We start from the raw sequence: 12,177 nt of genomic DNA, 5'->3' as shown, positions 1-12,177 counted from the left end.
CTCGAGACTCTAAAGGAGTGGTGAGAGTCAGTTAGAAAGTCAACTCTGACCAGTGGGAAAAATCTTTGAGTCAGGGAACAACAGGCAATAGCGATGGGTGTGGCAGAGTAGTGGGTGGCAGCTGTGCCTGACCGGGCTCTCTTTCTGCACCAATGAGAAACAGACAAGGCTTAGGTTTTGTTTTTACTGACAGTTGAGGGGTAGAACAAGAAGAGACCTCAGTGTGAATAAGCGGCAGCCTGTGTGAGTGCGTGAAAGTGACAGGCTGAAAAAGAGTGAGAAAGAGGTGAGGCAAACTTAACTACAGAATGTGAGTAAAGGTTTAAAATAGATTAGAAGCAATTGTATGCCTCAGACTTTCTCTCTCTCTCTCAATTTTTTGTTTGTTGTGGGAGAGCATGAGAGGGAAAGCGGGAGAGAGAGAAAAATAGAGTGATTGTGATGTGAGGCTGTGGAACTATGAAAGAAGAGTCAAACAGAGAGCCTGAGAGTCTTTTGCATGTTCTTGGCTGTGTTCCCTCCCATTATGCGCTGTCTACACTGTGTCACACACACACACACACACACATACCAGCTACAACTTTACCTTAGTCTCAGCTCATGATTAGTAGCTGTCTCTTCAGTACAAATCAGTGGAGGCTGCTGTGGGGCGGACAGCTCATAATAATGGCTGGAACGGATTATATGGAATGGCCTTGTTTGATGTATTTGATACCATTCCACTGATTCCGCTCCAGTCATTACCACGAGCCCGTTCTCCCCAATTAAGGTGCCACCAACCTTCTGTGGTACAAAGTCCATGCAAAACATTCAGAGAGTTTTACATTTGCAGATTCGAACTCAGATAGCAGATTTAGTTTCTTGGAACATTTGGTTCTGGGAACGAAGCCATATGTTTTTTTAAACATTTATAGCAGAAGTTAAAATTTTGCCTGTTCTGGGAACGTTAGGTTGCAGGGAGGTTATGAGAACATTTTACTATGGTTCCTTGAAGTTTTTCCGTGGGAGGTTTTATAAACGCTCTGAAAACAGAAATGATAGGTTATTTGAAGGTAATTCAATACCGTTCTGAGAATGTTTTAATAAGACTTTTAATAACACTGGTAGCTTAGTTTGGGTTAACTGTTTTGAACTCCAAGCACAGATAGGACACAAAGGAATTAATTTGCTTAGGCGTTAATTATACAAAGACACAATTTTTTTTTTATTCTGGCAGAGATTCAAACCTGTAATGTTCTCTATCCATGGAATTAATCCACTGTGCCACCAGGATGGAACTAGCATGGCATGTTGTTGTTTTTTACTCGCACAAAGCTATTTAATTAGTCTATTCAAACCCCATTTCAATGTAAACAAGCACTCATTAAGATCAGGTGTGGCTAGTTAGTGGGCGCAGACAACACACCTGAACACACTTCACAGGATCGAGAAGAACATTGTTTCTGAACATTCTCTGAATGTTTTGAGAACATGACTTTAAATAGAACCACGATGAAACCTGCAGGGAAAGAATGATGCTGAAGTACTGAAATTCTCACAGAAGAACATTGTTTTTGACCGTTCTGAGAACATGACTTGAATCGAACCATGAGGAAACAAGTACAAAACGTTATCATGAAGTAGTGAAATTCGTACAGAAAAACGTTGTTTCTTAATGTTCTCTGAACAATTGGAGAACATTACTTTAGATAGAACCATGAGGAAACCTGTAGGAAACGTTATGCTGAAGTACTAAAATTCACACTGAAGAGCGTTGTTTCTTAACGTTCTCTGAACGTTCTGAGAACATTACTTTAAATAGAACCACGAGGAAACCTGTCGAAAGTGTTATTACAAAGTATTGAAATTCCCACAGAAGAAAGTTGTTTCTAAACAGTTTCTGAACAATTTGAGAACATTATTTGAAATAGAACCTTAAGGAAATGTGTAGGAAACGTTATGTTGAAGTACTGTAATTCCCACCTAAGAAACCTATGGTTCTCAGAATGTTATATGCTAGCTGGGACTCCCCAAGACAAGCACTTATGACTCAACTTTGTTCACAATGAGTAACTATGTTATTCACTAGAGAACTGAACTGAAGTCAGTTTGACTATTATTGTGGGTAATCCCAGTGCAATCCTCTGCTAGCTAGCGTGCATGGCGGGTTGACAATTTATAGGAGTCGGGGGGAGGGGGGCAAAGTGCTATTTGCTAACTCTCTCATGCTATGTGTATCTTGTTTCTTTTGTCTGTGCTGCACAGAGCTGTACAGGCTGTATTTGAATGAAGTATACATTCTTACAGGAGATAAACAGATATTTATGTGTTTTGAATTTCACTAATTTCCTTCTCTCTCTCTCTCGCTTTCTTCTCCAGGGGCTTTTGGTGGGACAACAAGGTACAGCCAACTCGCTGAGTCTCACCTCATTCTATTGGCTTCTGAGCCCTGTCTGCTAAAGGTACAGCCAGCCAATCAGTGAATTGTTGCCGTGACTCTGAGATCTGCCTGGTGCTGTGAAGAAGACGTTTTCCTTCTGAGCCCATCCTCCAGTCCCCACTCTACCACTTTTTACATGACTAGGACTGTCACTGCTCTCCATTAAGCCGTCTGCCTGTCACAGCCTATTATCACCACCTCATCTACAATTCTAACCTCACAATTGGCTGTTGCTGTTCTATGTCTGATTCCTAATTGAACGTCAGCCTTTAACCTCCTCCCTGACTGGCTCCCTGGATTAGCTTTGACCTTTGACCTCGACCACAGTCAAATACGACTACGGCCAGGTGAGAATGGAGCAGGTGTATGCGTCGGGGATGGCCGCCAAGTTGCGCAGCCAGTGGGACCGGGACGAGGGTCTGGGCCAGAACCACAACGCAGTCAAGTTCCAGGGCCAGGACTTTGAGTCGCTGAGGGCCCGGTGCCTCCAGAGCCGCAGCCTGTTTGAGGACAGCCTGTTCCCGTGCGCCTCCTCTTCTCTGGGGTTCAATGAGTTGGGACCACGCTCCTCCAAGACCCAAGGAGTACGCTGGATGAGACCTACGGTGAGATGATACTGCGGCTGGGACTGCCTGTTCCTTATACTTACTGAGCCTCTTGTAATTTTTCCCGACCATATTACCTGACCAGGAAAAACTCAACTACTGAACCTAGACCGTATCTGAGCCTTACTGAGATTTATTTTTATTTTTTTTACCTTTATTTAACTAGGCAAGTCAGTTAAGAACAAATTCTTATTTTCAATGACGGCCTAGGAACAGTGGGTTAACTGCCTGTTCAGGGGCAGCTCGGGGATTTGAACTTGCAACCTTTCGGTTATTAGTCCAACACTCTAACCACTAGGCTACCCTGCCGCCCAGATGAATCTTAGACCCGATCCTTAAAGGCCCCCTATAAGTATTATATATGACTATTCTCAGATGACTCTGACATAATTATTTGTCTTTGGCAATAGTTTGTGTGTGTGTGTGTCTTATCCCGTGTGTGTGTGTGTGTCCTAGCTGGCGTGCCTGTCTATCCTAATGCTCTTCACACTCTGTCTCTCCTCATTCCCTTTCATAATGCATCTCCTCCAGCACCTCGCCCCTCAGAACTGCAATATCGACATCCCTGGAGAGAACACACACCATGCTGCTCCGCTCCTCAGCTCAAAATGCGGGAAGAGCTTTTTATAGCTTAGCTAACTAGCTCTCACGCTGCTCGTGTCTTGAGTTATCTGTGGATGAGGGGTGGTTGGTAGGCAGAGAGAGGAGATGCAGTACTTGGTAGTTTAGCAGGAATGTCTCAGCCATTTTTTTATGTATTCTATGAGGCACTTGTGTGACTGACGGGGACGCCGTTCGCCATGACAACAAGGACGACAGGCGTTACCAGTGCTGCAGTGCAGTGTCAACACTGTGGTGAAAGGAAAAGAGAAATGTCAGCCTACCTGTCACTGCTGTGTGTGTGTGTGTGTGTGTGTGTGTGTGTGTGTGTGTGCGTGTGCGTGTGCGTGTGTGTGTGCATGTTTGTGAGCAACAACAACACCAATCTGGCATATCTTACCTCTCTTTTTCTTCCTCTCTCCCCCTTTCTCTCGCTATCTTTCTTTTTCTTTCTTTCTCCCCCTCTCTCTTTCTGTCTACAGGAGATCTGTACCCGTCCCCAGTTCATAGTGGATGGAGCCACTCGCACTGATATCTGCCAGGGAGCTTTAGGTGAGTCCAGGTCTCAGAAGGAGGGTTGGTGGAGAGCCTGAGAGCCCGATGGAACAACCACTTAGTCAGGAGAGAGAGAGAGAGAGAGAGAGAGAGAGAGAGAGCGCACGCAGAGATTTGATTTGATTGCAATCTTGGTACTCTTGTGTTTTCCTCTACAAACACTGTGTGCGATGCATAATTTACACTCTGCTCTGCTATCTCACATCTATAAACAAAGTAACAACCTCCCTCTGGCTGAGATGCACTGGTACTATACCACCACTACAGTAAACATAGGGCAGGTATACACGTTGCCTGGTACTGTATCGCATACTAACTCTGAGCCGAATGGTTGATTTGAAAGTCTTCTCATCTCTTGGTACTGAATCAAATGCCGGGAGAGAGCTGCCTACCCCTCTCTTAAATATGCGGCATGCCGAGCCCAGAAAGAGGAAGTGGCGTGCTCAACTCTAAAGTGTGTAGTAGCAAAGAGTGTTTGGGTGCCGGGGTTTAAAAGGCATACATAAAACCTGCCCTCGCTGGAGTAGTCTTTAAGTTTGAATGTATTTTTAGCAGTAGCATACAGACTTTGTCTGCGTTTGGATAACAATAGGCGTTCACCCCTATTTACAGATCATGTCACATTAGAAGGACGCAGTACTACTATCTTTTTTTTCAGCACGCCGAACCCAACCGTGGCGTCTTCTGTGGGCTTTTCAGCCTATGCCTCTACCCTGCATGGGCATTGTATTGTATGACCTCTTCTGTTAGAGTTACAGTAGATCGAGCTATGTAATCAGCATACTGTCGGTCCAGACAGTTCAAATTCGAACACACTCCTTGGAGGTTACATAGGGTCAGGATGAAGTGTGTGTGAACAGATTCTCGGACCTCTCTCTCGTTACGCTTTCCTTATAAGGTGCATTCCAGTATTACAATGTTTTCACCACTTAAGCCTGAAGTGCTCCGTTCTCACAGCAGTGAGAAACAGACAGCAGTATCTGTCTGTAATTAATAAGTCTAACCAGAGCGGAGAGTTTAGTCAGTTAGCTTCACCTAGCCTTGAGGCTCGGAATGATTCAAAGGAAGAACAGTTGGGAACTTTTAAAGAGGTGAATGATGAACAGGGCCAGGAGTTTTGTCTTACCGTGCTACGAGATCAGAAAAAACTCTGGGCGTTACTTGTATGCTATGACTAACGGCCAGAGTATTTCCAGGTGGTCAAAACAAACACTACCGACTGATGAATGTTTGGTGACTTTTTTTTAAGGGACTGATACAAAGCATTGCTGTCATTAACATAGTCTACCTATGACTGATGTATTATGTTGTGTGGTTCCTGTCTGTGTGTGTGTGTGTGTGTGTGTGTGTGTGTGTGTGTGTGTGTGTGTGTGTGTGTGTGTGTGTGTGTACGTGTGTGTACGTGTGTGTACGTGTGTGTGTGTGTTTCAGGTGACTGCTGGTTGCTGGCAGCCATAGCCTCGTTGACTCTGAACGACAACCTCCTCCACAGAGTGGTGCCTCATGGACAGGACTTCAGAGGCCAGTACGCTGGCATCTTCCACTTCCAGGTCACCACACACTCACTTGCTGTTTCTGATTTGACTGTATATCCATCTATACGATAATATATACTAATATACAATAATACAGATCTCCAGCTACTCTTGAAGTGAACTCGAAGTTGTGGCAAGGAGTGAGCTGGCAACCGGAGGCAATCTCAGGTGCCAGCTACTGCCTATGTTCCCTCGAGCAAGGAACTTCACCCCCTAAACTTCTCATTGGATGCAGCACATGCGGCTGCCCGCGGCTCCAGCATTTTCAACCTAATATGTGTTCGTATGTATATCGGGAGGGAGGGGTGGGTGGGTGGATGGATGGGGGGGGGTGGATAAAAGCAGAAGACAAATTTCCATCTCATGTGGGCTAATAAAAACAAGAAATGTACCTTAATTCACTCCAAGGCACGCTTCTTGCTTCTTGCCAGGCCTTATCACGATGACCTTTGCTTTGTACACAAAACCAGTCCTCTGACACACAGACACACCTATCATTCTCTGTATAGGACCTTAAAGCGACACCACAGTTGCCCTCTAAATGGACGTCTCCATGCATGGGCGACCAGGTGGTGCTTGCGTGTCCGTGTCCAGTGCCCACTGTAGCGGCCCTCATTTTACTCAGCTTTCCTCTCACCGAACCCTTTGATGGCAGCCAGCTGCCCACATTAATAGAGTCCGACTCAGCTGCGGGCCAGGGTGCCAGGACAGAGACGGAGAGACACACACAGAGACAGGAGCCAATACGGAGCCTGATAGCCTAGTGCTGACCACTGCCCAGTCATTCAGAGTAACCATTACTGCTGCTAGACTGAGCAGCAGGCAGCCAAGCTAAACACAGCACATCCATCATGAACACATTCATTAATGCAAACACAGTACTATTACATTGTAATAGCGTCCTGTGTGTAGCTGGTGTAGAGAGTCAGGCGCAGGACAGCAGAGATGAGTAATCAACGTACATTACTCAAAATACAAAAATACAAGGCAAATATTACGAGCCCACGGACCGATTTACGAAGAACAATCACTCACAAACAAACATGGGGAACAGGAGGTTAAATAATAAACAGGTAATTGGGTGAGTGAAACCAGGTGTGTAAGACTAAGACAAAACAAATGGAAAATGAAAAGGGGAACGGCGGTGGCTAGGAGGCCGGTGACATCAACCACCGAACGCTGCCTGAACAAGGAGAGGGATCTTGTAACAGTACCCCCCGGAGCAGCACGCCGACGCCGACACCGACCTCGGGGACGACCCGGAGGACGAGGCGCAGGGCAATCCGGATGGAGACGGTGGAACTCCCGCAGCAACAAAGGGTCCACGACGTCCGGCACCTAACACCTCTCCTCCGGACCGTACCCCTCCCACTCCACGAGATACTGAAGGCCCCTCGCCCTACGCCTCGAGTCCAGGATGGCTCGAACAGCATACGCCGGGGCCCCAGAGGGGGTGGAGGAATGTCCCACACCTCAGATTCCTGAAGCGGGCCAGCCACCACTGGCCTGAGGAGAGACACATGGAACGAGGGATTAATACGGTAATCTGGGGGAAGCTGTAACCTGAAGCATACCTCGTTCAGTCTCCTCAGGACTTTGAATGGCCCCACAAACCGCGGGCCCAGCTTCCGGCAGGGCAGGCGGAGGGGCAGGTTTTGGGTCGAGAGCCACCGGGGCCTCGCTGCGGTCGGCGCTCGCCTTTTGCCGCCTCACGGCCCGTTGTAGATGCACATCTCCTCCGAGCGCTTAAACCATTCGTCCACCGCAGGAGCTTCGATCTGGCTCTGATGCCACGGTGCCAGAACCGGCTGATACCCCAGTAAGCACTGGAAAGGAGAAAGGGTGGTGTAGGAATGGCGGAGTGAGTTTTGGGCCATCTCTGCCCAGGGGATGAACGCCGCCCACTCCCCCGGCCAGTCCTGGCAATATGACCGCAGAAACCTACCCACATCCTGGTTTACTCTCCACTTGCCCGTTACTTTCGGGGTGAAAACCTGAGGTGAGGCTGACCGAGACCCCCAGACATTCCATGAACGCTCTCCAGACCCTGGACGTGAACTGGGGACCCCGATATACTCCCCGTGTAGCGGAGTATATCAGAATGTCGTCGATATACACCACTACACCTTGCCCGTGCAGGTCCTGGAAAATCTCATCAAAAAGGCCTGGAAGACTGATGGAGCATTCATCAACCCGTACGGCATGACAAGGTACTCATGGTGCCCTGAGATGGTACTAAATGCCGTCTTCCACTCGTCCCCCTCCCGGATACGCACCAGGTTGTAAGCGTTCCTGAGATCCAATTTTGTGAAAAAGCGCACCCCATGCATTGACTCAATCGCACTGGCGATGAGAGGCAGCGGGTAGCTATACCTCACTGTGATCTGATTGATCCCTCGATAGTCAATACACGGGCGCAGACCCCCATCCTTCTTCTTCACAAAAAAGAAACTAGAGGAGGCAGGTGAAGTGGAGGGCCGAATGTATCCCTGTCCCAGGGTTTCGGAGACATATGTTTCCATAGCCGCCGTTTCCTCCTGTGACAGAGGATACACGTGACTCCTGGGAAGTGCTGCGTCAATGTGGTGGTTATTTTGTCGCCTTCTTCTTACAGAAGGCAAGAGCCAAATCGGTATATTCTGAGGGGACGCGCACGGTGGAGACCTGGTCTGGACTTTACACCGTAGTCGCACCGATGGAAACCCCCACACACCTCCCTGACCACTCTTGTGACCACCCCTTGAGAGCCCTTTGTTGCCATGAAATAGTGGGTTTATGACAGGTCAACCAGGGTAGGCCCAGCACCAGGGGAAACGCAGGAGAATCAATAAGGTACACCAGCTGGACTAATGTGAGGGTGGTGTCTCGGCAGGCCAACACCCGACGGATGTCCTCGCGCAGACTGCACCGGTAGTGATTGATCAGGGCCCTGCCGTTCCATCCCGCACTGCCAGCCAGGGTCCGGAAGTCCAATGCAAAATCCTGCGCGCTCCTCGTCCCCTACCTTAGATGGAACAGTCGTTCACGTACTTTACTCAAAATACAAAAATACAAGGCAAATATTACAAGCCCACAATAACGGACCGATTTACAAAGAACAATCACTCACAAACAAACATGGGGAACAGGAGGTTAAATAATAAACAGGTGTGAGTGAAACCAGGTGTGTAAGACTAAGACAAAACAAATGGAAAATGAAAAGTGCATCGGCGGTGGCTAGAAGGCCGGTGACGTCGACCTCCGAACACCGCCTCCCGAACAAGGAGAGGGACCGACTTCAGCGGAAGTCGTGACATACATTTGCATACCACACAGAAGTAACACTACTAACACATTAACTGGAATTTACACCCCCAGTCCTCTGCCAAAAGGAAGTGACAATAAGAAACCCCTATTTAAAAAGATGATTGACTGATTGCAGAAATTGCAACATGTTTTCATTGTCACATTTATTTACACAGTCATAGCCTACTTATTTATTTCCTTGCTGGCATGAGAGGAAATAACATAGCTATGTGTGTATGAACCTACTGGCATATAAACTCATTCATGACTTAAATACAGTTTTCTTGTTAACAAACTACAGTTTTGGCAAGTCGGTTAGGACATCTACTTTGTGCATGACACAAGTCATTTTTCCAACAATTGTGTACAGACAGATTATTTCACTTATAATTCACTGTATCACAATTCCAGTGGGTCAGAAGTGTACATACACTAAGTTGACTGTGCCTTTAAACAGCTTGGAAAATTCCAGAGAATTATGTTGTGGCTTTAGAAGCTTCTGATAGGCTAATTGACATCATTTGAGTCAATTGGAGGTGTACCTGTGAATGTATTTCAAGGCCTACCTTCAAACTCAGTGCTTCTTTGCTTGACATCATGGAAAAATCAGCCAAGACCTCAGAAAAAAAATTGTCGACCTCCACAAGTTTGGTTCATCTTTGGGAGAAATTTCCAAACGCCTGAAGTTACCACGTTCATCTGTACAAACAATTGTATGCAAGTATAAACACCATGTAACCACGCAGCCATCATACCGCAAGGGAAGGAAACGCATTCTGTCTCCTAGAGATGAACATACTTTGGTGCGGAAAGTGCAAATCAATCCCAGAACAACAGCAAAGGACCTTGTGAAGATGCTGGAGGAAACAGGTACAAAAGTATGTATATCCACAGTAAAAAGTACCTGAAAGGCCGCTCAGCAAGGAAGAAGACACCGCTCCAAAACCGCCATAAAAAAAGCCAGACTACGGTTTGCAACTGCACATGGGGACAAATATCTTACTTTTTTGGAGAAATGTCCTCTCATCTGATGAAACAAAAATAGAACTGTTTGGCCATAATGACCATCGTTATGTTTGGAGGAGAAAGGGGGAGGCTTGCAAGCTGAAGAACACCATCCCAACCGTGAAGCACGGGTTGGCAACATTATGTTGGCATCATGAAGATGGAAAATTATGTGGATATATTGAAGCAACATCTCAAGACATCAGTCAGGAAGTTAAAGCTTGGTTGCAAATGGGTCTTCCAAATGGACAATGACCCCAAGCATACTTCCAAAGTTGTGGCAAAAAGGCTTAAGGACAACAAAGTCAAGGTGTTGGAGTGGCCATCACATAGCCTTGACTTCAATCCTATAGAAAATTGCAGAACTGAAAAAGCGTGTGTGCGCAAGGAGGCCTACAAACCTCAAATCAAATCAAATGTATTTATATAGCCCTTCGTACATCAGCTGATATCTCAGAGTGCTGTACAGAAACCCAGCCTAAAACCCCAAACAGCAAGCAATGCAGGTGTTGAAGCACGTTGGCTAGGAAAAACTCCCTAGAAAGGCCAAAACCTAGGAAGAAACCTATAGAGGAACCAGGCTATGAGGGGTGGCCAGTCCTCTTCTGGCTGTGCCGGGTGGAGATTATAACAGAACATGGCCAAGATGTTCAAATGTTCATAAATGACTAGCATGGTCAAATAATAGGTCTGGGACAGGTAGCACGTCAGGTGAACAGGTCAGGATTCCATAGCCGCAGGCAGAACAGTTGAAACTGGAGCAGCAGCACGGCCAGGTGGACTGGGGACAGCAAGGATTCATCATGCCAGGTAGTCCTGAGGCATGGTCCTAGGGCTCAGGTCCTCTGAGAGAGAGAAAGAAAGAGAGAATTAGAGAGAGCATACTTAAATTCACACAGGACACAGGATAAGACAGGAGAAGTACTCCATATATAACAAATGACCCTAGCCCCCCGACACATAATCTACTGCAGCATAAATACTGGAGGCTGAGACAGGAGGGGTCAGGAGACCCTGTGGCCCCATTCGATGATACCCCCGGACAGGGCTAAACAGGAAGGATATAACCCCACCCACTTTGCCAAAGCACAGCCCCCACACCACTAGAGGGATAACTTCAACCACCAATTTACCATCCTGAGACAATGCCGAGTATAGCCCACAAAGATCTCCGCCACGGCACAACCCAATGGGGGGTGCCAACCCAGACAGGAAGATCACATCAGTGACTCAACCCACTCAAGTGAAGCACCCCTCCTAGGGACGGCACCTGACTCAGTTATACCAGCTCTGTCAGGAGGAATGGGCTAAAATTCACCCAACTTATTGTGGGAAGCTTGTGGAAGGCTACCGGAAATGTTTGACCCAAGTTAAACAATTTAAAGGCAATGCTACCAAATACTAATTGAGTGCATGTAAACTTCTGACCCACTGGGAATGGGATGAAAGAAATAAAAGCTGAAATAACTAATTCTCTCTAGTATTTTTCTGACATTTCACATTCTTAAAATAAAGTGGTGATCCTAACTGACCTAAGACAGGGATTTTTTATTAGGATTAAATGTCAGGAATTGTGAAAAACTGAGTTTAAATGTATTTGGCTAAGGTGTATGTAAACTTCCGACTTCAACTCTATGTGCATGTGATCTAATTCACCATATATCCCTTCCTCCATTGTCTGTCCAGATTTTTCTGATTTTACCCGGTTCCACTATCCTTGTGAGGACTTCTGGTCCCCACAAAGATACTAAGAAACACACACACACACTGTCTAAACCCAATAATAGTGTTTTGTTGCGATCTCCTGATCCTGTGCCAGATCTCGTACGCCTGGGTGACTCATCCTCCCAAATGTAATTGGATGTTCTAATTGGTTTAGCCAGACAAAGGGGGAGACAAAGGGGGAGCTGTGCTGCAGATTCTGGGAATGCGGTATGTGCTTAGCTAGGCGCAGAGATGAACTGTGAGACTCAACAAATCCTGTATTGCAAAAACAGACTACAGTACGCCTGTCATTTTCAGTTTGAAAATCTCTAGGTTGCTGATAGGATATTATTATCAGAAGGTGAAAGGAACTGCACAGCTGAAGTGCTGCGGCTCTAGGACAAACCACACTCCCTCAAGCTTGCTACGCAGATGTGGATATTTGGTTTACTTTCCTTGTAGCCAGCAC

General features: G+C 46.6%; 1 protein-coding gene across 4 annotated transcripts in view; it reads left to right on the top strand.

Moving 5' to 3' along the window:
• The window catches only part of capn1 (calpain 1, (mu/I) large subunit), a 41,363-nt gene that overhangs the window by 8,147 nt on the left and 21,039 nt on the right, over positions 1-12,177 (top strand). Inside the window, exons 1-4 of one of the 4 annotated variants that reach the window (XM_021576738.2) lie at positions 140-286; positions 2,359-3,024; positions 4,107-4,176; positions 5,611-5,729. In XM_021576738.2, coding sequence (XP_021432413.2) covers positions 2,773-3,024; positions 4,107-4,176; positions 5,611-5,729 — 441 coding nt within the window. In that variant the 5' untranslated portion in view covers positions 140-286; positions 2,359-2,772. 4 annotated transcript variants of the gene reach the window in all.

This window comes from Oncorhynchus mykiss, chromosome 21 (genome assembly GCF_013265735.2).
Source record: "Oncorhynchus mykiss isolate Arlee chromosome 21, USDA_OmykA_1.1, whole genome shotgun sequence".
Classification (NCBI taxonomy): domain Eukaryota; kingdom Metazoa; phylum Chordata; class Actinopteri; order Salmoniformes; family Salmonidae; genus Oncorhynchus; species Oncorhynchus mykiss.
The sequence above is the reverse complement of the archived record's forward strand: the minus strand, read 5'-3'. Positions and strand labels throughout refer to the sequence as shown.